This window comes from Coccinella septempunctata, chromosome 9 (assembly GCF_907165205.1).
Source record: "Coccinella septempunctata chromosome 9, icCocSept1.1, whole genome shotgun sequence".
Taxonomy (NCBI): domain Eukaryota; kingdom Metazoa; phylum Arthropoda; class Insecta; order Coleoptera; family Coccinellidae; genus Coccinella; species Coccinella septempunctata.
The window spans coordinates 17,141,056-17,167,816 of NC_058197.1; the positions used below are offsets into that span (position 1 = coordinate 17,141,056).

Consider the following 26,761-nt stretch of genomic DNA (forward strand, 5'->3'; position numbering starts at 1 on the left):
AAATGTGATAGATATTCTGAAAGAGCAACGCTTCTAGTAATAAATCTGAGAAGTTCATCCATTTCGGCGCAACCGTTTGGTTTTGAGGAATTTTTAACTGACCCCATCTTTTTGGGAATTTTTCGAAGGTCAATTTGCGAGTAGTTTTTCTTCCAGGAAAATTATCGTAGATCTAAATGTGACACATTTTCTGAAAGAGCTACTCTTCTAGGGATAAATCTGAGAATTTCATCTATTTCGGCGAAACCGTTCGGTCTTGAGGAATTTTTAACTGGCCCCATCTTTTTGGGAATTTTTCGCAGATCGTCTTTAGAGGAATTAATCTTCCAGAAAAATTATCGTAGATCTAAATGTTATAGATATTCTGAAAGAGCAACTCTTCTAGTAATAAATCTGAGAATTTCATCCATTTTGGTCGAACCGTTCGGTCCTGAAGAATTTTTAACTGACCCCATCTTTTTGGCATTTTTCGAAAGACAACTTTCGAGTCGTGTATCTTCCAGGGAAATCATGATACATCTCAATGTGATACATATGCTGAAAGAGCAGCTTTTCCCTAACTGTATAAAAAATTTCCCACAATAATCAATGGAAAAAATTTCAAGATGTAATGGAAAAAGTTACCTATAAAAAAAGTTTAGGGTTTGGGAAAGAAAACATCGAAATGAAGCAGCACACTAAGATTTTATAACGATAATTTTCGACGAAACATCGCCCTTTCGACGGAAAAAACAGCAATGGCCAACATAACCCCGAAAAACCACAGGAAAAGCGGCGCGACCAGATGGTCCAACTGCAGCTTCCTCACCGGCGTCGAAAAATCCTCGACCACCGTCCTCCTTTCGTACCTCTCTATGATAACTTTCAAAATTCCGGATTCCACCAGGTTGAAAATGTGCCTGTTAAACAGTCCGAATACAGGGAGTCCCTTGCGAAAGAAAGCGGCCACTTGCTTCACGTAAATCGGCGGACGCAGCTCCTTCACCATCCATTTCCCCGTTTCGGCGTCCACGAGACTCCTCAGGTACCTCGTCCTCCTTATGGTCCTGCACACCGCCATATCCCTGACGACGGCGGCTCTAGTGAGGCACTTTGGGGTGTAATCGCAAGTGCGGAAATAGTTTTTGAGGTGCTCCGCGCGTTTTTTCGTGTTGTTAAACGTTGGCAACATTGACGAGGGGCAACCGACGAACATCTTGTGGTCGATGACGTCGTTGAGTGTTTTTATGTTGGCCTCCATGTTCCTGCCGTTCAGCAGATAGGTCAGTCTGGTTGCGAAGAAGAAGTTCATCAAGATCGACATGAAGAGGATGAGGAAAACCAGGATCCAATGGCTATTTAGGGTTGTGTGGAAGCCGAAGGCTTGTCCCAGGAAGATTTGGAAGGTTGAGACTGGAACCGTCGAGAATTCCCTTATGGATACGCCTTGGATAATCCACCTGGCTGAGCCCCAAGCGATTGACATAACGAAGATGGTGGAAAAACAGGCTATCCACACGTTTACCTCGAAAATTTCCAGGAAATACCTCCATCTGGGTATGGGGCGTGGTGCTGGTATTATCCAGACGATGGCGTCATCTGTGTAGGACATGGAGAACTCCCCGTAAGGGGTACCTGCGTATTTGGGGCCGTAGTTTCCGATGAAAATGTGAAAATTGGTGCAGAAATCCAAGTCGGTGACGTTGGGTGTCATGGAGTATTTTCCTTTGATTTTGGTGCGTTTCAGGATTATCTCGAATAGATCTATATCAATTCCTTTTTCTGGACAGGAGACGCACATGGAGTAAGCGTCGAAATGCCTGAAAGTGATCAGTAAAGTCGAGTTTTCCCAAGTGTTTGGTATTTTTGGTGGGAACAGTGGAGTCCTAGATATATCCTTGCAGTTTCCCAAACTTTCCAGCGTCGTATTAACGACATTCAGACTTTTTTGAGTGTACGGGAAGTACGTGTATATTTCCCACGTATCCACGTTCAGGAAAATAGCGTCCACTATGTAGAAAGTCGACAAATATCCTGCTAATTCCCCATCACTGAAGTTCTTGGAGATGAACAGAAATTTAGCCCTTGGATTGAAACTTGCATTGGTGACATTTCCCAGGTACTTCACCTGATTTTTCAGTTTTTCCTGGTCGTTATCGTGGATCAGGTAGAAATCAGCTTGCGACGGGAGGAAATTCGAAGAAATCTTCTTACGGTAGTCCACTCTGATGGTGGGAAAGTGGAGTTTTTCCGGAAAACCTGTGGCACTTATGCGATGTTCGGTGATGGTGTAGGTTCGCAGTATGAGATTTACGCATTGTAAAAGGGAGATCGCGTGGAGGTTTGTTGGTTTTGTTATGTTCATTATGGCGTTTTTGGTCGGTTTGTGTTTGTTTGAGAGTACGCGACGTTTTGTTTGTCTCCTAGAGTGGTTTTTTCGAATTGGTCGCAATTTTCCGTAATGCTTTGTTGGCTTACGACAACAGAGGCTGTAAGTGAGGGATTTCCGTGATTATTCATCGATTAGAGTAGGTTATACAGGGTGGAAATACGCCCTGTCCTGGAATCTCTTTTACAATGATGAAAGTTTGGAAATTTCACAAAATCTCAATGAAGTTTGTACTTTACTTGTACCCTCTGGACGATTTCAGCAAATTTTTTTCATTGGAGCTTGGATTTGTTGGAATATAAATGTTCAGATGCTGTCTTCAGTCATTTTGTAAAATAAAAGTATTCCTCATATTTTCTCGTATAATGCGCAGTTTTCGAGTAATTTGATGTTCAAAAATCAAAAAGTATCTGTAAAATTTGAAGAATTGAGTACTTTGGCTGAATACAACTCTGTTTGAAAGATCTACAGATGTGTAATGTCACATTTAGCCAGTTATTCTGAAGGAAATTTGTTTTTCTAGGAGACCCATTGGTTGAATAGACTGAATTTAGGCCGAATCGGAAAAAACAATAGAGGAAAAAGTGTTTCTTTTCACCTCAAGTATTCGCTGTTAAAATATATGTATGTACAAATCAAAGACTCGCCCTGAATTGTTTATACTTTACGTTTTGAGACTTACAGATCTAAAGAATCTAGTTACCTCCGTCGTGAAGCTCTGGCAGCTTGTTCACGATCATAACTTTTAGTTTGGTTGGTGGGTTTGATATGAGAAACTCAATTGGCGACCAAGCAGGGACACAGCCTAGAAAGATTCGGTTTGCACTAAGGTCTTTCGCGTCTTTCTGGTTGAATTGTTCTGAATTGATTCTGTTTTAGATGAAAGGAGGGAATATAAGTCTTCCACAGGTGTAGACAATAACATAAAAAAGCGACTCAATTGTGTAGGAAGGATATAGAAGTGAAAAATGGTACTCATCGGTTGAATTTTATCTACCAATCGACTATGAGCTACAGGCTGTGCAAATAATCGAATGATAACGTACCAAAACACCAATAAAACTAAAACATCTTCATTACTTACACTAAACAGCGGTGACAGATAAATCAGATCGTTCCTCGATCGACGGCACACCGTCAATTTGTCACCAAGCGCGGCCACCGACACAACCGGACCGTATATCACTCGATAATCGCGAATCGCGGGCGACTCGGATCCGTTATTAATTTTCGTCGGTTATGAGAGGATTAAACTATCGCTGACAAAAAGCTGTCGACGTTTCTTGCACCTAGGAATTTTCGCTGTTCGCAACTAACCGGTAACGAAGCACGCTGAAAGACTGACTTTGCCGTTTTTCACACGTGCTGTCAGCGGGCACCATGACAATTTCCTCGATTTTTTGGCATCCCCCCACCACTACTTTTCGAGCGACTTAAGTCGTATGGGCGGGGTCGTGGGTGGATGCTTAAGAGCGTACAGTCCAGAGATGGGATGCTGTGCGGTTTGGTAGATCACGGATCATCGCCGGAGATGCTCATCTGAATGATTTAAACGATGATGAGATGACTTACGTGATTTTTAGCATTGGGCTGAATTGCAGCTTCTTTCTGCAGGGTGAGTCTTTGGCTCGTACAAATTGTTCAACAGTAGATTCATGATGTCAAAAGAAACACTTTTTTTCCGAATCGGCTCGGTTTGAAAGGTACAGGCTGTTGAAAAACCATACAAAAAAATGTTTTTAGTTCTATCTCACAAAAGGTTTTATCGAATGAAATGAATTTTGAAATATAGTTTTCGATTTATTTGATTAATCTTTTACGAACACAAGATATCACCCACGTCTTCCAGTTTTCCCATTATGACCATTAAGTACCATAAAAATACCAAAAATTTAAAGAACCCAACTCTTGAAACTAAATTAGACGCTGTCTAATGAATATTTTAACGTTTTCGAGTAATTTGATGTTCAAAAACAAAAAATATTTGTGAAATTCGGGAAATTTCGTACTTTGGCTGACTAAAACTCTGTTTAAAAGATCCATACATGCGTAGAGTCATAGATTTAGCTAGTTCTTCTGAAGGTAATTTTGTTTTTCCAAGGGTGGCACAGCTTATTATGAACATTTAAAATGGCTATATCTTTTTATCAGTGCCGAATCGGAAAAATTGTATAGAAAAAAGTGTTTCTTTTGATCTCAAGAATCTACTGTTGAAATATTTGTACGAAGAGTCAAAGACTTACCTTGCATTGTGAAAATTTGATTGATTCACACGGCATGTTCTACGAAATGACAAATTCTGTAAAATTTTTAAATTTGAATATCTCAAAAACGAATGGATTGAATGAAAAAAAAATTTAATATGCTGAACTCAGAATAGAAAGGCCCTCCAAATGAGCTATCTTCCCTATTTGAAATATAGGGGTTGGACTTGTAACAAGGTTTGAACTGATACAGTTTTTGTTTTGTAGGTCATTTCTGCCGACCTACAGAGGCTCTGTTTCGCATTCAGTGGCCCACTCTGTATAAATAATTTCTACTATCCCAGATAGGTCTGTATACTAAAGGCTTTCTTCCAGAAAATTTCTGCAATGAAATTCTCAAAATTCTAGTTGAATTGTGAACCCTTTTTTCCTTACTCTAGTTTTCAAGATTTATTTATCTCTTCAGGGGACTGTATCTATACAGGAGCTGCTTGAAAAAATGTTATATGAAAGTTCTACACTATTTTTTGACAAGGAATCATCCCTTAATTATTAACTACTTATACATTTACCCCCAGCATGCCGAATTTAAAGAAATTGTTGTCTATTTATCATCGTTTCTTGCTTTTTATGGAATTGGAGTGCTTGAAATATTTCTTACAAATAGCATATCAGTTTTTTTTTCTGTCCCAACCGGGAAACTTTCGTCCCAGACTGTACAGGCGGTCCAAAAATAAAGCACGCCTCTCTTTCGGGCATCTTTCAACCAGTAGCGTTCAGTGTCTTCCGGCTCCAATAAATCAGTTTCTTATACAAACAGTCTCGAATTCACAACGTTGTTCCAATAAATTTTCTTCGGAGACTTGAACATCAAAAGATGTTAGGTTTATAAGGGAGCCCTTATTTATTGAATGAACTCTTTTTCCACATGTTGGCTTTTTTCTGGAACTTAATTAATGGTCTGGGATACATCAGACGTTCCTCTGTTTCTAGAGGTCAGGAAACTTCAATCTTTTCCCGTGAAAATGTTTGAATTTCACGAAAGGAAACCTGTTCCACTTGACGAATCAAGTGCATTCTGATTCATCATCATCATCAATAATTTCGCGTTATCACACATAGGTTCTTATCGTTTGGGATAAGTTCTATTTTTCCAATTTCAAAGTTCCAGTTGGTATCTAGGCATTGTATAGTGAAAGTTGTTCAAATATTGAATTCTCGTGGGCATTCGATCGTGTTCTATTGATGTTATTGTCCTGTCGTGACAAAGATATCCCACTGAATCGGTGAATCGAAAAAAGTTTTTTTTTTCTCGAGGAAAAAACGTTGACTTTTGACGAATGAGAAAAAGTACCACTTGGCTAGATTTGAGTGGATCCAAAATAGAAGAAGGAAATAAACTAATCAGGTATAGAAGTGAGAAATAAAAAAGTAAACTACTCTCAGTTTTCTTCAAACTCTTTACAACAATTTGTACAATTTCAAATTTTTTTATGAATAACTTCAGGTTCAGTCGATAGCTTAATACTTTTTTCTCTGCAAAATACACAGGAATCACTTATTTGAAACAACGCTTTTCCAAATGTTCATTATTCTAAATAATCAACAAATATCCCAGCATTTTACATTTTATTTTTCATAGTAACTTTCGCAGTCCCAAAGAATTTCACCACCATGGCTTGTGGCTACTACTGAGATAACGATCTAGTAAACCAAATAAACCCACACCCCAGAGCAAAAGCTAGATCTAAATCAGTAAACTCATTGAATTCGTTCTATTTATTTTCGGAAGATAATGGTTGAAAATTAAATCACTGATTGCTAATCGTCAGATCATCTGAAATTATTATCTTTATCCCAATTAAGATAAGACACAATTCGTCCTGATGTATTGCATCACGAATTAAGGTATTCAGCATCCTTACTATGCTCGCAAAATTGATCAGGAAAAACTGAAATGAATGACTAACTATACAAGGCAAATCTTTGACTCGTACACATATTTTAACAGAAAATAATTGTCGAGGTCAAAAGAAATACTTTTTTCCCATACCATTTTTCTCGATTCGGCCTTGATAAAAATATATAGTCATTTTAGGTTTTTATAATGAGCTGTGCCACCCCTGGAAAAACAAAATTACCTTCAGAATAACTAGCTAAATCTGTGCCACTACACATCTGTGGATCTTTTAAAGAGAGTTGTATTCAGCCAAAGTACCCAATTCTTAAAATTCCACAGATATTTTTATTTCTGAACGTCAAATTACTCGAAAACGGTGCATTATACGAGGAAATATGAACAAAACGTTCAAATATTCATCAGATAGCGTCCAACTTAGTTTAAAGAGTAGGGTTCTTTGAATTTTTGGTATTTTTATGGTACGTAGTGGTCATAATGAGAAAACTGGAAGACGTGGGTGATATCTTGTGTTCAAAAAAGATTCATCAAATAAATGAGAAACTATATTCCGAAATACATTTCATTCGATAAAACCGTTTGTGAGATTGAACTGTAAATAACATTTTTTATGGTTTTTCAACAGCCTGTACCTTTCAAACTTAGTTGTTTCGGGAAAAATAGTGAAAGAAAAAACCTCAAGAATCTGCTGTTAAAATATTTGTACGAGTCAAAGACTCACCCTGTATATCTTCGCTCAAAAAACACTTTTTTAATTGGATAGTTTCTTGAAGTTTTTTAAGCCGGATCAAATAGGATGAACTAGAGTAAAACATGAATTTTTTTTTCGCTAATTCATTCACCTATCGTAGAGTGCAAACAGAATGTGTCATTTGGAATTAAAATCGACTGCTGTTCTAAATCGTAGCTATGTCAATATAATGATAGAAGTGTGATTTTCCAATGAACGTCGGAGAGAACAAAGTTTATGTGACAATTCCCCATATTGACTTTCAATATCTAAGTTTGACGATTAAATAAGTATTAGACAAAAATAGATAGAATGACTTTTAAATATTCGAGTAGATAATTTCACTCTGATTTCGGTTTATTGGAGTGATACGCGTATTCGAATTCCTTAAGAATTTGTAAGACCGTTAGAAAGCTCATTCAAATGAAAAATTGTCTTGTGGAATTTTTAAGAGGATGTACCACTATTTGTCGACAAATAATCATATTTTTTTTTAACTATCCATTCCCCTGCATTGTACTCAAGTTTAGAATCAGTTGATTTGATATTCATTTTAAACTAACAGACGAAGTAGAAATTGGCTCATTTCAAAAGAGGTCACTGAAACTGAATTCATTTATTCTACTATATGGAAGTTGATATTCTAATTAATTAAAATGAGAGAAGCTTAATGAACATATACCTACGCACCTCAAGTCCGCTTAAACTACCAAACAGAGTGAAAATTATAGTGTAAAAAAAGTGTTACTTCGTCCAATTCTACGTAAGTGAAATTCAAAAGAATATTCGATCCAAAAGACCATGAATTTTTTCATTCCATGTAGAATAAACCGTATTTGATTAAACGTTATAAAACTTGGTTGTTCAGTAATGTACCTTTGAATTTTGTACAATCTGTGAAAACCTTTCGAAAAATTATATAATAAATATACAGGCTATGATATGAATAGTGATTTTTTTTTTCAGAATAACCGCTAGTCATGACTGATTTCCTGAGGCCTTTCCTGGCCCTACGTAACAACGTAAAGCTAAGGACCTCACCATTGATCAACCACGTACAGATCGACAACCTTGTCTTCAGGCTTCACTACAGACACACGGCCATCCTGCTCTTTTTGTGTTCGGTATTGGTCACATCCAGGCAATATATCGGGGAACATATAAAATGCATAGTTGGCGGCAGGCTCAACCCTAGGGTGGTCAGTTCCTATTGTTTCTTCACGTCGACTTTCACGATCGTAAGTAAACTTCACTTTTTTATGTCGAAAATCGAAAATAAGAGGCTTCGAATCTTCCTTCTCTCCTAGGTGGAATACGTGGATACAGATCTAGTGGAAAATGGTACGTTGCCACATCTGGGAGTCGGACCCTACGCCTTGGAATCAAAATCGCCGGTGATCCATCATGCCTACTATCAGTGGGTACCTTTTATGTTGTTCGCCCAAGCCACCATGTTCATATTGACGCATCTGTTGTGGAAGAAGTGGGAAGGCAAGTATTTAATCCAGCCTTTCTTACAAAATTGATTTCGGTCCCTGCTTCGTCGCCATTTGAGTTCCTCGAATTAAATTCTCAAATCTGAAACGATTTTCTGATCAAGATCGAGTAATGTGTCCCAAATAAACACGTAACATCTTTCAAACAGGTGGAAAATTGAAGACTGTCCTTACAAAATTGATTTCGGTCCCTGTTTCGTCGCCAATTGAGTTCCTCGAATTAAATTCTCAAATCTGAAACGATTTTCTGATCAAGATCGAGTAATATGTCCCAAATAAACACGTAACATCTTTCAAACAGGTGGAAAATTGAAGACTGTCCTTACAAAATTGATTTCGGTCCCTGTTTCGTCGCCAATTGAGTTCCTCGAATTAAATTCTCAAATCTGAAACGATTTTCTGATCAAGATCGAGTAATATGTCCCAAATAAACACGTAACATCTTTCAAACAGGTGGAAAATTGAAGACTGTCCTTACAAAATTGATTTCGGTCCCTGTTTCGTCGCCAATTGAGTTCCTCGAATTAAATTCTCAAATCTGAAACGATTTTCTGATCAAGATCGAGTAATATGTCCCAAATAAACACGTAACATTTTTCAAACAGGTGGAAAATTGAAGACTGTCCTTACAAAATTGATTTCGGTCCCTGTTTCGTCGCCAATTGAGTTCCTCGAATTAAATTCTCAAATCTGAAACGATTTTCTGATCAAGATCGAGTAATATGTCCCAAATAAACACGTAACATCTTTCAAACAGATGGAAAATTTAAGGCTCTCTTTACAAAATTGATTTCGGTCCCTGTTTGGTCGCCATTTGAGTTCCTCGAATTAAATTCTCAAATCTGAAACGATTTTCCGATCAAGATCGAGCAATGTGTCCCAAATAAACAAGTAACATCTTTCAAACAGGTGGAAAATTGAAGGCTCTCTTGGTGGGAATCCAAAACGCTTCGTACTCATTCGCCGAGACTGAGATGAGGAGTAGCTGCGGCCCCATTCCAACAGTAGAAAAAAAGTAAGGATGGAAGATCAACATTGAATCGGTCAGTCTCCTAATTTTTACCATTTCCAGGAGAGAAGGTATCGAACTGATAAAGAACAAGATAATCAAGAGCCACTACGTCAGCAGGTTCTGGCCGGTGGGCTTGGCCATATGCGAAGCCCTCAACGTGGTACACGTTTACTTCCAGATGTACCTAACCAACAAGTTCCTAGGCGGGATTTTTTGGTCCCTCGGCCCGAATCTATTGGATGGTTCCCTGGAGAGTCAAACTTTGTTGGACACCAACTTCCCCAAGGTAAGACGATGGAGGAATTATACAAGGGGCGATTCACTGAGCTGCGAGGGCTGTAGCCCCATCCTGTTGGTACCAGAGGTCACTCAGATCGGTTTCTCTAGAAATTTTTGGCAATTCAGGCTGTAGGAAGGTCTTTAAAGGAGGGTCATGGTGGTGAATCGCCCTGTTTTCATGCTACAAATCAGCGTAGGGTCTTCAGCCACTGAAACGTATCTCTTGCAGGTGACCAAATGCTCCTTCCAAATGTACGGACCCTCAGGCACCATACAGAGGCACGACGTGCTCTGCGTGATGGCCCTGAACGTGATGAACGAAAAGATCTACTCGGTGCTGTGGTTCTGGTTCGTCATCCTCCTGGTGATCTCCACCCTCAACTTGGTCTGGAGGCTGGCCACCTACCTGCTCCACGGGAGGAGCTCGAAGTTTAACAGGTACGTCTTCTCCTCGGCCACGCCGGGTAAATTGAACACCCTGACGGAGGTCACGATGACTGATCATCTGGCGTTCAAGGACTGGTTGTTCCTGAGGTATTTGGGGAGGAACGTGGACGGGTTGCTGTTCAAGGAGATCATAAACGAGCTGACCGACGGGCTGCATCAGGATATATCGGTGGATAATCCGGATGAGATGTACAAGTTGCATCAGTAGTTTTTTTTCTTAGATGTTTAGGTTATATCGACTCCTGGGGACTTATGAATCATGAGTTCGTTATTTATTCTTCACTATTTATGTACTCTCTAAACAATTTTTTGTGTAAGTGAGTGCTCTTCCAAATTGATGTGGTTGAATTGAATGGAAGAGAATTGTGTGCTTGAAGATTTTTTTATGAGTATGAATTGATTTTATTTGAATTTCCTTCTGATTCGTCCTTCATCCAGTTGATCCTCTCTTTCTCCTAAAGGGTAGGGCTCTTTGTAGCGAACATATTAGGTCTGTAGACTTACTAGAAGACTTGCTCTTTCAGAATATATAACACTCGAAAATGAAAAATGGAAGAAATTCGATTTTCTCGTGAACAGTTTCTCGAGTCTATCTTCGTTCCTTTAGATTTTCATCTTGGAAATGGCATTTTTCGAAAATTGCAATTTTCAATCCGCGATATCTCCTGTTATATTCGTCTGATCCAATTGGGATTTTCGGTTATATAATCAGCGTTGCCTAGGCTTCCACCCTAGCACAAAAACTCGATTTCGAAAATCTCGATTTTTTGGGTCAAAAATGAGCAAGGGGTTAGACCCCCCTAAAATGACCTATTTGTTACTCTGTCTAAAAATCAGGGTGTTTTATTACTGTCTTAGGATATGGAGTGCATAGAATTTGTTTTGAAGATTCTAGAAAACCAAACAATTGATGCTTCAATAGAGAATTGCACCCAGAGAGCTCTTCAAAGTCAACTCGAAAATGAAAAGTGGAAAAACAAAAAAAATTATTTTCTCCTAAACAGGGCCAGATATTCGAAATTTTGGGATGGAAATATAGGTTTTCGAACACGCTGAATCTATTGCGAGCATTTTCGAAAGCCTATCTCCCTTCGTTCAGATTTTCATCTCAGAAATGGCATTTTTTCAAAAATTGCAATTTTCATTCTGCGATATCTCCTGTTATATTCATCTTATCCAATTGGGATTTCCGGTTCTATAATCAGCGTTGCCTCGGCTTCCACCTTAGCACAAAAACTCGATTTCGAAAATCTCGATTTTTTGGGTCAAAAATGAGCAAGGGGTTAGACCCCCCTAAAATGACCTATTTGCTACTCTGTCTAAAAATCAGGACGTTCCATTGCTATATTCTAGGATATGGGGTGCATAGAATTTGTTCTGAAGATTCTGGAAAACCAAACAGTTGATGCTTCAATCAAGAATTGCACTCCAGAGAGCTCTTCGAAGTCAACTCGAAAATGAAAAGTGAAAAAACAAAAAAAATTATTTTCTCCTAAACAGGGCCAGATATTTGAAATTTTGGTATTGAAATATAGGTTTTCGAACACGCTGAATCTATTGCGAGCAATTTCGAAAGCCTATCTCCCTTCGTTGAGATTTTCATCTTGCAAATGACATTTTTCAAAAATTTCAACTTTCACTTGAGAATTCGTCAAGTCCGAACGGTTGTGCCGAGATGGATGAAATTCTCAGATTTATTACTAGAGGAGTTGATTTGTCAGAATATCTATGACATTTAGATCTACGATAATTTTCCTCAAAGAAAACTACTCGCAAGTTGACCTTCGAAAAAGTCCCAGAAAGATGGAGTCCGTTAAAAATTCGTCAAGACCAAACGGTAGCACTGAGGTCTATGAAATTTTCTGTGGATATTCTTGAATAGTTTTTCTAACTAGGAAAAAATCGAGGGTTTCCTACGAAGACCAATTTTTGCGTACTGAAATCGCAAACTCGATCTCCTCAATCTCCTCAAATCTCCAAAGGGGTGATAAAATTAATCATTGTAATTCCTGGAAAACCTTGGGAAATTCGTTGCACATCAATCAATTCCCTCAATTGACAATGCAAATGGTTCTAGGATGAATAAAACAACGGATTACTCTCGTTCGGAAATCAATAAAAAAAGACATTTATTAAAATCGTTACACAAATCTTCCAAACGTCGTCGTCAAAAACACAACACAACAAATCAATTCTTCCCGTACTCCCTCAGCACGCCGTCGATCCACTCCCTGACGTGCGATATGTTGACGTACACCCCCGGTATGCCGGCCTTGCCGCAGCCTATGCCCCAGGACACGATCCCGACCTGGTCGTAGCGTCCCGGCTGTCCCGGCACCGGGCAGATGAGCGGGTTGCCGCCGTCCCCGACGCAGGTGTCCCTGTCGCTGCCCCCGGCGCACACGAAGCTCTCGTGCAGCTCGAAGAACCGCCCCAGTCTGGTGGTGCTGAGTCGTTGCGTGCAGGTGGCCGGGTCCACGTAGGGCATGCGGATCTTCTCCATCCGGTTCAGGTCGCCGTTGAAGGTGGCGGCCACGCAGGCGGTCCCGTTGGGCACCTGGACGGTCCTGGGGATGCAGGGGTAGGTGGTGGCGGTGCCGTTGCCGTCGTACTTCCTCAGGACTATGATGGCGACGTCGTGACGCAGGGAGCCCATCTCGAACTCGGGGTGGATGACCACGCTGTACATCTTCCTGGTGGCTTCTCCTGGAAATGGGGGTGGAATATGTGAGAAATGGACGGGTTTTTGACTTTGCAGCCCTCGCGGAGCTTGTAAAGGGTGTCCCATGCAAATTGGATGCTCGCTGATTTGGAAGCATCTCGAGAAAAATCAGAAAATGTCTGCCCTAAAGTTCGTTGTCCAAGAACTTTCTTAATTTTTGATCGATTTCAATTCTTTCTACGTCAAATCGTAGATAAATTCTTTGGTATTGAAACAAACTCCACGAAAGTTATCCAAAACTGTTGATAGCTCATTTGCACAGGGTGAAAAAAAAAACATGCATTTGTAGGCCAAGTTCTAAACACCCTGTGTGACAGTTCGAGGAATTTTTAGATAGTTTAGATAGTTTATTACAAAGACCCTCCTTTTTGCTATCTTCGAGTTTTTATTTCACCTCAGTGTCTTGATTTGTTCCGAAGATACATTCATGTATTCGAAGGTGGCGTTTCGCAAAAATCACCTTTACGAAACTTTCTGTATCCGTGATGTCTTCTGTTTTAAGGATAATTCCGTGGATCCTTCAAACCGAGATACCGAAGAAGATTCTAGAAAACCAAACAGTTGCTGCTTTAATAGAGAAATGGACTACAGAGAGCTCTCTGAAGTCAACTCGAAAATGAAAAGTGGAAATACAAAAAAATTATTTTCTCCTAAACTGGGCCAGATATTGGAAATTTTGGTATGGAAATATGGGTTTTCGAACACGCTGAATCTATTGCGAGCATTTTCGAAAGCCTATCTCCCTTCGTTTAGATTTTCATCTCTGAAATGGCATTTTTTCAAAAATTGCAATTTTCAATCTGCGATATCTTCTGTTATATTCGTCTGATCCAATTGGGATTTTCGGTTATATAATCAGCGTTGCCTAGGCTTCCACCCTAGCACAAAAACTCGAATTCGAAAATCTCGATTTTTTGGGTCAAAAATGAGCAAGGGGTTAGACCCCCCTAAAATCACCTATTTGATACTCTGTCTGAAAATCAGGGTGTTCTAGTACTGTTTTAGGATATGGAGTGCATAGAATTTGTTTTAAAGATTCTAGAAAACCAAACAGTTGATGATTCAATAGAGAATTGCACTCCAGAGAGCTCTCTGAAGTCAACTCGAAAATGAAAAGTGGAAAAACAAAAAAAATTATTTTCTCCTAAACTGGGCCAGATGCCAGATATTTGAAATTTTGGTATGAAAATATAGGTTTTCGAACACGCTGAATCTATTGCGAGCATTTTCGAAAGCCTATCTCCCTTCGTTTAGATTTTCATCTCAGAAATGGCATTTTTTCAAAAATTGCAATTTTCAATCTGCGATATCTCCTGTTATATTCGACAGATCCATTTGGGATTTTCAGTTATATAATCAGCGTTGCCTAGGCTTCCACCCTAGCACAAAAACTCGAATTCGAAAATCTCGATTTTTTTGGTCAAAAATGAGCAAGGGGTTAGACCCCCCTAAAATGACCTATTTGCTACTCTGTCTCAAAATGAGGCTGTTCTATTACTGTTCTCGGATATGGAGTGCATAGAATTCGTTCAGAAGATTCTGGAAAACCAAACAGTTGATGCTTCAATAGAGAATTGCACTCCAGAGAGGTCGTCGAAGTCAACTCGAAAATGAAAAGTGGAAAAACAAAAAAAATTATTTTCCCCCAAACTGGGCCAGATATTGGAAATTTTGGTATGAAAATATAGGTTTTCGAACACGCTGAATCCATTGCGAGCAATTTCGAAAGCCTATCTCCCTTCGTTTAGATTTTCATCTTGGAAATGGCATTTTTCAAAAATTGCAATTGCAATTGCAAAGCCGAAAAACACAATTTTTCGATTCTGACAGATGTTTTTCATTTTTTAGTATCGAATTGGGGCACTCGAAAACGGTCCTATATCTCACCTGTCCTAATAAAATAATATCCTTCTTCTTCCAAGCAATGGGCAGCCGTCAGAACAACATCCCTATGGATGATGCTGGCTCCGCACTTGTAGGTCGGAGGGAACAGCTTGTCGGGTTTTTGGAAGAGCATGGTGGCTGCCCAAGAGAGGATGTTGTCATCGTAACCGCATCCTTGCGATCTCATGGGTGGTATGGGAAAAGGTGGCGCTGCCTTTCTGGGTTTCGAACCCGATTTTCTGCTGGGCTTCTTCACCTTGCAACAGACGTCGAAAGGTCCCGGGCATTTGGTGCCGTTTTCATTTTGGCCGATCCTGAAAGGAATCATTAAAATAATTAGTCATCGTTCGAGTGGTGCTATGAAAAAAAATCAGTAGGACAATGCATTGGTCCAGTTGGTGTATTTCCGTGAAATGACACAGAAATATTGATTAGGTCCAGAGATATCTCTGATTTTGTCCCAATATGACATGAACTTATGTCATTTATTTCGTTTATTTCTGTGGTCTGTAAGCGGTGGTACGCCAAGTGGACAAATGCTTTAAACGAAAATTGGTCGTCATCTGAGGCACTAGGGACATAATTTTTCGAATGAAAGGGAAAATCTTCAGATGAGTGCTATAAATATGGAATAAGAATAAATGTTTGATTTTCGGTCAGACTGGATCGAAAAATTGAAAATATCGAGAATTACGATGATTTTTAGATTCGAATTCTCAATTACCCAAGTTTTTTATACGTAGGACACGTTGTTCTAAATAACTGGTATGAAAATAATGTGTTTTTTCCATTCGCTTATCTTATCGTTTAATTCTGATATAAAAATGATTAGATAAAAACGCCAACACAATCTAATTTTCCTAAAACATTACGTGTTTTAAGAACTAGTTGAAAAAATTGAATCAAAGCTCTTGGAACAGATGAGGTAAAACTAATAAATTCATAAAATTATTTTAAATAAAACACAGAAACCGCTGATGGTTTATATACGCATAGAGTGAAAACTAGCGTAAATACATGCTTGTTAAATTTTTGTTGATTTTGAAAAATTGAATGGTTTTTGGTATTCACCTTTGGTCGAGAAGAAATTTGCCATCTGTCACAACTTCGCCGGATATGTCATTTGAGCATTGAAAGAAAGGAACGCATATACATGACTCAGTCGAATTATCTTCTGGATGAGCCAAGTCGAAAAGAAATAACACTGACAAACTAAAAAGTACAAATAATGTTGATTTTTCCATGACGATCACAAGGGTAGCAGCAATTCAAGGAAGGAAAGAAATTTGGTCGAATCTAACTTATAAACGATCACTTCGGTAGAAAAAAAGGAACATTTGTAGCATGCGTTGATAAATTTCGAAGTTTTTGTAACATTCATATCATGTGAAGTTACATACAGGAGCTAATAAGAAAACTTTCATACTTTGTATTACTTTACTGGTCAGTCGGCCGTTTGTATAAATCTGAAGAAATACGCAGGTAAAATTGAATTCTTCCTAAAATGTTTGTCTTTCACTTTTGGAGTCAATTCAAATATTTCTTCGCAATTCTTCTACTTTTCTACTCACCCTCGTACATTCAAATCTCCATAGAAATTTATCTTTGGTTGCGTTCATAAACTTACTCCGAGTAGAGATGGGGCGTTATTCTCTAACCTGTTATTTAACAACGGTTATTCAAAAAAAAGCAATAACTAACCGTTATATGTCCTGAACAATAACAGGTTGCGCAGTAACGTGTTCGCGAAATATGAAGTCTCAAATCGTTGACTGTCGAGGGTCGACCGTTGATGAAATCAAAGATATTACACAATATGTGTAATATCTTTGGATGAAATGAATAACTGTCGGCGTTGAAAAAGCCGTTTATTTAGACCGTTGCTGATATAACAGTCGGCGACATTGGACTTGATGGCGTTTAGTTAGATCGTTTGTTTGTGTTTATTAACAGTTTACACTTTCCAAACTGATAACGTTGTCCATATTCTCGACTCTCGATCTCGGTTGATGGTTCTGTTACGTTAGCGGGGAATGAAAGGAGTAAACATCCACAAAAATGATCATCAAAAAATTCCAACTCACTCGTGACTCGTTTACACCCTAAATTTGTAGAGAAAACCCCTTAATCGACAAAGCTCAAAGATGTTATCGTTCTTCAGAGCAAATAACGTATTCACCTGTTGTCAACAACCGTTATTAAAAAAAAAACCATAACGTTGATAACCGTTAGTGAGAAATAACGTTATTGCCCATCACTAACTCTGAGCAAGCTCTGAGTAAGCTTTGATTACTCTCTATGTCTATGTCTATGCTCAGAGTATGCTCTCTGAGCATACTCTACTCTCGGAGTAAGTTTGTGAACGCAACCTTTGGGTCATAGATTTTCCCGACTGTCACGTCAAAAGTCAAACAACCTGCAAAAATTTCCCATTGGCATTTAGCCAGCGGTGATTCATAACAACACCTGCAATACAACAAAATGTAATATCGATTTCTAAATTGTTGCAGTGATAATACCACAAACTCATAAACCATGACCGATCCGAAAACGGAAATCGAAAACGTCCGCGTTTTTATCAGGGTGCGTCCCCTGAGTAAGAAGGAAAAAAGTGACGATCATCAGAACATAGTGCTAGTCGATACCTCGGAAAATTTGATAGTCCTCAACAAAGATGGAAATGGGGAGAAGAGAAAGCCTTACAAGTTCGACCAGATATTCGCCGAAGACTCGACTCAGCTCGATTTGTACAGGGTTATCGCTGCACCAATTGTGGAGAAAGTATTGCAAGGTTACAATGGAACAATATTTGCCTATGGACAAACGGGCACCGGTAAGACTTACACTATGGCTGGAAACATGTCGAACACAGAGTCCAAAGGAATAATACCCAACGCCTTCTCACATATATTCACCCAAATATCCAGATCGAGCGAAGAGAAATCCTTTGTTGTTACTGTAACTTACCTTGAAATATACAATGAAGAAGTACGCGACCTCTTGTCGTCAAATCCAAATAAAAAGCTTGCCATTCGAGAAAGGACAGATGTAGGTGTTTACGTCAAGGACCTTATGGGTTTTACGGTGGATTCCGTAGATTCCATAACGGAACTGTTGAATAGAGGAAACAAAAATCGAGTGACCAGATCGACACTAATGAATGATGTCAGTAGCAGATCACATGCGATTTTTACCATAACTATTGAGTCAAGAAATAATACTGATAACAAAACGACAGTTGGAAAATTAAATTTGGTCGATTTGGCTGGGTCTGAAAGAGCGAGCAGGACTCAAGCTACTGGGGAGAGGTTGAGGGAAGCTAGTAACATCAATTTATCCCTTTCTGTGCTTGGAAACGTTATTTCAGCATTGGTAAGTGACACATTGATTTTTGAAACCTTTTTTTTATCTGGAGTTCTTTTTTAGGTCGATGGAAAAAGCACTCACATTCCTTACAGAAACTCTAAACTGACACGCCTCCTTCAAGATTCTCTTGGAGGTAATTCAAAGACTGCTATGATAGCCATGATAAGTCCTTGCGATTTGGATTTCGAGGAAAGCACTTGTACTCTTCGGTACGCAGCTAGGGTGAAGCAGATTCAGAATCATGCCTATATTAATGTGGAACAGAGAGGGCTCATTGAAGGCTTCGAGCAAGAAATTGCGGATTTGCAGGTTAGTATCACTGAAGATTTTTTATGTTGGCAACCTTGGCAAATCAAATTATTTTCTATGACTTTTTGGATGACAATTTGATTGGTTGTTGGTCAACACTATGAATTATTCTTGGTAGGTGAGGATAAAACAATGTTTTTCTATCATTTCAGCAAAAAATCATGGAGCTTTCCACCCAAGATATCCAGCCAACTAGAAAAAGACGTGAAAAGTCCGCCATCGAAGCGAGAAACGAAGAATCACAGAAATGGAAGGCCGAATTGGAGAAAACGGAGAAAGAAAAGTCTGAGCTCGAACAGAAAATATCGATGATTCAAAAGAAGATTCTTGTTGGCGGTATAAACCTCTTGGAAAAGGCCCAAGAGCAAGAGTTTGAACTCAAGAGCACAGATGCAGTCTTGGAAAGTCTAGATAAGAGTCACCAGGAACTTCAGGAGAAATTGGAGAAAACTGGCGCCGAAAAGATCGATTTCAAAGAGAAATACGCTACTTTGCAGGAGGAAGAAGCTGCTTTAACCAAAAAAATCAAGAAGATACAAGCCCTACTGAATGAATTCAAGGAAGAGTACAAAGATAAGGAGCACGAGTATCAGAGGGAAATGGAAGCTTTACTTGACAATAACCGCCTCTTGATGAGAGAGACTCAACTTGCCGCCTTGATAATTGACAGTTACATTCCAATCGAGTACACTCAGAAAATCGAGCAAAACTTGATATGGAACATGGAAAGTCAAGAGTTCCAGATGAAGGGTGTCGCTTACACTGGAAACAACATGAGGAAACACAAAATCCACAGCACGGAGTTCGATGTGGCGTACAGGCACGAGTTGAAGCCCGTCTACCATAAATACGCGGAGAAAAGGAGAGAAAAGAGAATATTAGAAAAGAAGACTTATTCGGCATTGCAGAAGTACGGAAAGTGAATTGAGGTTAAGGTACGAGTCGGGAGGAATTAAGGTTAGGGTGGTGGTGGTGGTGGTTAGTTGAATTGGTAAAAGTAAGAATGGATGACGAAGGAAATTTTTTTTGGTATATCAAATTGCTTGGGTTTGTAGATTGTCTGAAAAGGCGATAGTTGCTCGAGAAATGTAGGAAATTGTGTGCTAAGTAATTTTTTAACCCAGTTAGGTTTGATAAACAGCGGCATGTTTAAAACTAACATAGAGAGCCTCCACAAGGAGACATAGACAACTGAAATAACCTAATTTTTTTTTTAAGTTTCAATACTTTGTGTTTATTCGGTCTTAATCTTTATTTTTGATGGTTTGTCAGCATTCGATCTTCATTATTGTATTGTTTTTCAACTATACATTGTGAAGATGAGAATTTCAAGCTGACAAAACAAATTTTGCTAAAATCCAGTTACACTGAGCGGTATTGAAATTCATAGAGTGCCTACATCAGATTTAGCAGCTGATTTTTCTGTAGTTCAACATCGTTTGATGTTTTAAAATCGTAAAGCTTTTGACAGCTTCAAATTTTGACAATAGAGCACTTATCGAACTGTCAAAAAAGTTTGTTGCCGTTGGTTACTGTGGGGCAGGCAAAGCGTTTAGTGTGTGCCCTGGTTTGAAATATTTTCTTACGATTCAACTCGAAACGGATCAGGTTTAGGTAGGTTTTGTGCCCTCGATGAATATAGTATTTTTGGCAGCATTTAAAGGTCGTTCCTTGCCCAGTAAAGCGTTCTAGTCACACTTTTAGTCAAGTATTTAGGAGAATTTCCACATATATTATTAGAGGTGATAGTTTCATGTTTACCAGCTTCAAATCAACATTTTGTTCTTCTTTTATTTGGATTCGGAGGACAGAATGATTCATTTTGAGTGAAATATGAAGTTATCGCCTGTTTTTTCGAAAAATCTTTATGCATTATTAAGAAGCTATTAGTTGTTACTATTAACAAGTAATCAAAACGTATATGGACTTGCCCACTAATATTTACCAGTATTCAAAGCGTTACGTCATCTGACAATACTATAGTTTTATTAACTCAGAGATAGGTTTACAATTTATTTTTTTCAAAAGTGGTATCATTTTTGTGCAGTATTCAACATAGATGATGTAAGTATCATGTGAAAATCTATGTCATTTGCTGTGATCTCGCTTTAGGTATTTTTTTTTGCGTCATTTAGATGCACTATTTGATATATTATGAGTTGTGAGCACTTTGTCAAAGACGCAAAGTGTTGTGATTAATTTATATTATTTTTGCGATAATTTATTATACATAGTTTTTTTCGCATGTTATTGATGTTTAATATATATATTTTGAAGGTATTTTTGTGACGTTCCAACACAATAAACACATGAGAATCAAGTTTCCCTAATATTCCCTCCACGAATAAATAAACTCCTTTCAAATAAGTCCAAATTTTTATTCAATATAATAAATACGCCAAATTTAACATCTTCAATATAAATAAATTCGGAATAAATAGTTCAAACTTCCCTATACAATGGAAATAGAAATTTTTTTAATATCAACTATCACATAATGATATTTCAATTTGAAATAAACTCCTCATTAAATCCGAGTCGATTCTTCGATAACAATTAAGAACGAAGAACTCTAAAGAATAAAAACTATTGATAGAATATAGAAAAAACACATAAAAAATATACCGGAATGTATGGAAAAGTCGAGTGTAAAAATTCTCTTCAAAGTGCCGTCCATAAAAAAGCTTTGGTATCCCTTGCATCACAACCAGAAATTTGACTATCTCTATACTCAGAAATTCAAGGTACGCAGTAACTGCTGACTAGTGGCTATTATCAGTTTTCTCATTTGGTTGGCGTTCATCGTTTCCCTGCATATCACGATGTAGGGCTCGTAATCTTGGATCTCGTTCAATATATCCAATTCTCGGTCAGTGTAGACCATTCCGCTTTCGAAACTATCCACATCTTTACCAAATCTATTTGTTCCGTTCACTCCACCATCGTTACTTTCTTCGTTATTGTAATGAAGCCCGTTTGTGTTGATACGTTGGGGAAATACTTGAACCAGCTCTTCCAGGTTCATACCACGAGCAACTTGCGAAAGAACATCTGAAATAACTTTGATATTTGAAACTATTAATTCACTAAATTTGTACAATTCACCTTTCAGTGTCTTCTTGTAGAAAAAACAGATTTTATCCAGTTTCTCATCGGTGGATAATCTCAGAATTTTCTGTTGTAACGAAGCGATGAGGAATTTCCACTCGTCAGTTTTTTTCAGACGATCCTGTAAAAAAATGCGGAATTTGAGAACGTTTCCTCGTATTTGGAAACTTTGTGTACAAACCTTTCCAAACTGTGGCAAACATTGGGGACAGTTCTCGATTAAAAGTGGTACAGCATCTTTATTCGGTAATATTATCGATTGTATACTGAGTTTGCCACGTAAATTGGAATTCATGGAAAGGAAGGTTTCTACTTCGCTGTTCAAACCTTTCGGTACAACTGGGCTGCAAAGAATCGCTTGAAGTTTCACTAAAACAAAGAAAAAATTAGTGAAAAATCCGGATTCGCGATTATTGTATGTTACCTAAAATACCGTCAGCTTCATCGTTAACTGCGATCTCCTTCTCGTCGTTGTGATTTTCAAGACACATACTGTACATTTTGGAAACGATTTCCACTTGAAACGGTGGCATTTTCTGCAAGTACTCGTACCTACATCGTTCGAAAAGATAAGCGTCTTTCTTGTAGATGTTATCGTCGAAAAGTTCGTACATATTCAACGGATTTTGTATGATTTCTGCCTCCCCATTTTGGTTTTTAGCATCACCGTTACATAAGCTGCAAAAAACAATTTTTTATCCACTCTGCCCATTCCTGTTTTATTTCCTTACCTGTTTTCCTCCTTCTTCTTGTTGTTTTCTTCTTTCAGTTGTAGAATTTGCAGCTGGGAAAGATACGACCGTACAAGAAGTTTTAAAGCTTCACTGGCTCCTTTTTCGTGTGAAATCCTCGAATGGTCGATTTCTTGGGATCCCGAGAATAGTTGTTCGAAGTATTCCTCCAGTGTTAACTGAAGAAGTTGAGTGGCAGTGTTCGGTTCCGCACCAATGCTCGATGGTAAGTATTCCATGAATATCTAGAAAACAATCATTTTTTTCTTCAAGTTAAACACGAAATTTCAAAGTTTTATTACCTTAATAAGCCTACTCAAATTGATAACTTTCTGCTTCATCACTAAAGTGACCAGGAGATGAGCGAATTTCTCCGTGTAGTTTTTGATGATCAGATCTCCAACCTCCGAAAAATTCGTGATTCCCTTAGGTCCCTGCTGCTTGGAATTGTTCTCGAATAAAATTTCCCAATGATCCAGTAAGAGTTTGTGGAGGTTGTTAGAGTCGATTTGCTTCAAACAGAATTTCGCTTGGGATAAATTATTTTTCTGAATGTATAACAGGCACAGAGCCAAGTTTTTCTCATCTTGACGGGTGAAATCACTGAAAAAATGATCGAGGTTTGCAATAAAAAGGGTTAAAAATAGCACATCTACATACTCTGGAATTTTAGTGGTTGACAAGATTATTATCAGCTTGTCCGTTGAGTATTCTTGAAGTATTTTACTTTTAAGGATGATATAGGGAAGATCTTCGAAATCTGAGGTTTCCAATAACTTCAAAAGATCATCTAGGAAAGTCTGTCTCGAGTTTGGTGTGAAAAGTTTATCAGCTTCATATGCGCTTCGAATTTCCAGCATTATATGCTTCAAATAATGTACCAATCCCTTGGTGGACTAAAACAGAAGGATCGATAAGATCTTCAGAAATTTCAATACCATCAAATCTATTTACATGTACGTTCAACTGCTCTTGGATTTTTTTTATTCTTCTTATAACTTCGGCTGCTTGAGTTCCAGCCATTTTGTAGTACGGAATAGCCAGCTGATACTTTTTCTTGCTGGTCGACCTATAAATCATCATAAAACAAGATTAAAAGTAGATCTACCTTCAAAATGGATCAGAAGATGGTTAGATTTGAAAGTTCATGAAGACCTTTATTAAAACACAAAGTACTAACTGTTGTTACAAAAACTGGTACTAGGTGGCGTATCTAAATATGTACGAATAAGATGTGAAGGAACACATTACGAGTTAAAACTTCAAACTTACATGATAAAATGATCGCCTAGCAATGCGCAAGATCCCCTGAACATCTCCGAAATGTCGTCCATGTTCTCCTTGTGTATCCTCGCCAATTTTATACAATCCTCCGTTGTTGTCCACTTCTTCAGGAACAGAGCTACTCTTAGTATCACGTGTGCTTCGTTCATTAAATTTCGGTAGGTTGGTAACGATGAGAATCTGTGTTCGTTTGCCACGATTAGGAAATCGTTGAATATCGTTTTGGGGGTGGGCGATTCTAGGCAGTATAAAGTCCAGTAGACGGCGTTGGAGCTGAAATTATATGGTTGGAAAGTCGATAGAATATTTTCTGTAATCGTTAAGAAATTTACCTGCTGTTTGAACCAACTGAATGTGTTGGAGATGAGTCGGCATTGGCGAGTAAAAGTAAATGGTTATTCGAGGATAAAATCTGTTCTACCCCTAAAAAAGGTCTCAATCCTACCAGACAGATTCCGTCATCTACAGGGGGACATGCCTTTAAAAAAAATTCGAGGTTATACAGTTTTTCTTTGAACTGGAATAATATACTTGCATTATTGAAATCATCCTGTCTTTTTATAGTGTGACAAAGCTTGTGCCCATTTCTAAGCGTATAAGTTTCAAGTCCGCTAACGGTTAAAGCGTGTAAAAAATAATCCTCTATCACCAATTGAAAGACAGGAGCGGTGAATGGATAGATAGCGATACAATGGTCTGCTGAAACCTGGTTGTCTGAAAAGGGAATGTTTAGATGATCTACTTGCATATTATTGCAAAAACCCAACCTATATCTTCGAAATGGAACAGATATCCCTCTTGTTGCGTGGCAACCATGCAGGTTACACTGTTCAGATTCCTGGAAAACTCGCTCCGGAACATATTTTCGTTGTCTGCATCTTTCTTGGATTTGTTCAATACTTCGTCGATGTACAAGGGTTTCATCACGAACGTTTTGTATTCTTCTAGGACATGTGTTAGTGTATCTTCGATAAGAACAGGCAATAGTCGTAGCTGAATTAGATTTCTCACCTTGTATTGACTTATCGAATTCTGGAATGTTTCAACAATCAATCAGATGCTGCTGAAAAATCTTTGGATAATACTCACGTCCAGAGGTGAATTACTGAAAATTGTGGCTTTCATCTCCTTGTCCCAGAAGGTGAATGGATTTTGTTTGTGAATTAGACTATTTTCTCTCACTATACTCGGTAAATGGATAGTAATTTTCTCACTCCCTTCATTCATCTCCTCCCTAAGCAGTTTGGCAAAATCTATTGTGTCGTCGGGGCCTGAGGAACCAAAAGTTACAATTTTTTCACAACTCTGCGTAAACTTACCCCTCTGTGGAAACTCTGCGCTATTTTTCTTAGAATTACTGTCTTTGGAAGATTTCTTATAAATTTTAAACAGATGCATATTATCCCTATTCATTGCGGCTATATAATTTTCGCACATTTCAATTTTAGTCGGCTCGAACGTAAGTTCAATCCTGATTCCTGTGTCGTTGAAGTCTATGAATTTCATTTTGGAAATATCGTGTGTCTTCACTCTGAACTTGTAGATATTGATGATATTGTTAGAGAGAATGAGAAGGTTTCCCGAAATCTAGTAACAACAAATTGTAGGATACTTTTTTTATTTCGTTGAAATACTCACAGGACAGCATGATATGAAATGGGGATTCCTTTTTACTGGAATTTCGATCATTTCCAAGCTCCCCAGATCTGATTGATTACTGGTAGGTGTCACCCTACCGGCTATCCTAGCCCTCATTGGTTGGACCATTCCGCATTCAGACGATCCTAAACTAACACCGCTACTAGTCATTTTCGATTGTTGCAATGTGGCAATACTGTCCCAGTTGACGTAAACTCTCACGAAATTTTGTTCCCTATTCTGTCGATTGAATTTACTCTCTAGAGTCGCTACATAATCGCCTTGAAAATAATTGAAATTATAGAATAGAAACTACATCAATTTAGAGTTTACAAACCGTTGAGACTGTAGCAGATTTGTGCTACTTCGTCAATTGTTGGAAAGGTGAACAGGAGTTCTGCATTATTCTTCAAATCTCTGACTTCCACACAGTTACTCATAAGGGCAAGCAGGAAGCGATCTGGGGGCGCTGTTGTGCATGCTGTCGGTTGCTCAACAGTTTGTACGCTTTGACTGGTAAAATTATGAACAGAGATTACCCGAACCATTTTCTGAAATCAGCCAACATTAAGAAATCATGCTCTTTCATTAAATAATAGTGGTATATAATAATTTTCAATCAAAAGATACATTTTCATAATGTTAGTAATTACTTTTCTTTGACCTCCACCCTTTTGTACCACTTCCCTTGAAATAAGTAGTAGTCGTATAATTAAACCATTTTATGATTCATTTCCACTGTCCCATTCTTAAAGGGCTTGTTATTTAAAAATAGAGTCGACCTAATTCAAAATATTGATTAAATTATAACCTATAAAAAGATCATCAACCACTATTCAGGTATTGATATCAAGGAAGATATAATACCAAACAATAAATGTTCAGTGGGGGAGTTTAAATCTTTTAGAAAACTATTGATTTAGCGTCAATTTCATATAATTTTCGAAAATTTTCCTGATTATTTGGATTTTTCCCAAAGAGGTTAAGTATTTTGACGTTTTGTCATAGAGAAACAATTTCTTACTCTTTGGCAGAGACAAACCTCTGCTCTTTGGTCTCATCCATAGAGAAAACCTTGTCTCTGGTCTCATCTTTCTATGAATCTCGGCAGTTTTTCAGTTTATCATAAAATCAAAGAGGAACAAGAGATTTCACTCTACTATTATGACGCTGCGTGTTACTGTGACCTTGAGCAGAAATGGGCGGAGTCCCTTACGTCAAATTCGAAATTTTCAAACATAACCTAGCAGACGGCAGACGGAACA

General features: G+C 38.2%; 4 protein-coding genes across 8 annotated transcripts in view; 2 read left to right on the plus strand and 2 right to left on the minus strand.

Annotated features, from left to right (window-relative positions):
- Positions 1 to 10,846, plus strand: part of LOC123319913 (innexin inx7-like) — a 43,021-nt gene extending 32,175 nt beyond the window's left edge. Inside the window, exons 1-6 of one of the 3 annotated variants that reach the window (XM_044906993.1) lie at positions 5,720 to 5,980; positions 8,187 to 8,458; positions 8,528 to 8,711; positions 9,626 to 9,731; positions 9,789 to 10,014; positions 10,237 to 10,846. In XM_044906993.1, the coding sequence (XP_044762928.1) occupies positions 8,201 to 8,458; positions 8,528 to 8,711; positions 9,626 to 9,731; positions 9,789 to 10,014; positions 10,237 to 10,662 (1,200 nt within the window). In that variant the 5' untranslated portion in view covers positions 5,720 to 5,980; positions 8,187 to 8,200 and the 3' untranslated portion in view covers positions 10,663 to 10,846. Of the gene's footprint in view, positions 1 to 5,719; positions 5,981 to 7,839; positions 7,984 to 8,186; positions 8,459 to 8,527; positions 8,712 to 9,625; positions 9,732 to 9,788; positions 10,015 to 10,236 lie in introns of those variants that run through there. The other 2 variants (XM_044906995.1, XM_044906994.1) reach the window with 2 other exon arrangements.
- Positions 10,847 to 12,549: 1,703 nt separating this feature from the next.
- LOC123319931 (phenoloxidase-activating factor 2-like) lies at positions 12,550 to 16,389 on the minus strand. The gene is made up of 3 exons (XM_044907020.1): positions 16,132 to 16,389; positions 15,064 to 15,374; positions 12,550 to 13,160 (listed from the first exon to the last, which is right to left on the minus strand). Exons 1-3 carry the CDS (start codon positions 16,302 to 16,304, stop codon positions 12,643 to 12,645), a joined length of 1,002 nt encoding a protein of 333 aa, XP_044762955.1. The 5' UTR covers positions 16,305 to 16,389; the 3' UTR covers positions 12,550 to 12,642.
- Positions 16,390 to 17,466: 1,077 nt separating this feature from the next.
- Positions 17,467 to 21,055, plus strand: LOC123319889 (kinesin-like protein KIF3A). Its single transcript, XM_044906944.1, has 3 exons — positions 17,467 to 18,432; positions 18,487 to 18,735; positions 18,888 to 21,055. Exons 1-3 carry the CDS (start codon positions 17,596 to 17,598, stop codon positions 19,656 to 19,658), a joined length of 1,857 nt encoding a protein of 618 aa, XP_044762879.1. The 5' UTR covers positions 17,467 to 17,595; the 3' UTR covers positions 19,659 to 21,055.
- Positions 21,056 to 21,099: 44 nt separating this feature from the next.
- On the minus strand, positions 21,100 to 26,491 carry LOC123319874. Of its 3 annotated transcripts, none has more exons than XM_044906900.1 (17): positions 26,150 to 26,490; positions 25,834 to 26,047; positions 25,497 to 25,777; positions 25,178 to 25,445; positions 24,948 to 25,129; positions 24,626 to 24,890; positions 24,394 to 24,572; positions 24,191 to 24,336; positions 23,847 to 24,131; positions 23,529 to 23,643; positions 23,235 to 23,470; positions 22,877 to 23,177; positions 22,575 to 22,819; positions 22,268 to 22,521; positions 22,025 to 22,212; positions 21,841 to 21,964; positions 21,100 to 21,786 (listed from the first exon to the last, which is right to left on the minus strand). In XM_044906900.1, the coding sequence occupies exons 2-17, from the start codon at positions 26,042 to 26,044 to the stop codon at positions 21,467 to 21,469; spliced, it is 3,600 nt and encodes a 1,199-aa protein (XP_044762835.1). In that variant the 5' UTR covers positions 26,045 to 26,047; positions 26,150 to 26,490; the 3' UTR covers positions 21,100 to 21,466. The 3 variants fall into 3 exon arrangements, with proteins under 3 accessions (XP_044762835.1, XP_044762834.1, XP_044762833.1); XM_044906899.1 differs by having other exon boundaries at positions 24,948 to 25,445; positions 26,150 to 26,307; positions 26,364 to 26,486; XM_044906898.1 differs by having other exon boundaries at positions 24,948 to 25,445; positions 26,150 to 26,491.
- Between the last annotated feature and the right edge of the window lie 270 nt (positions 26,492 to 26,761).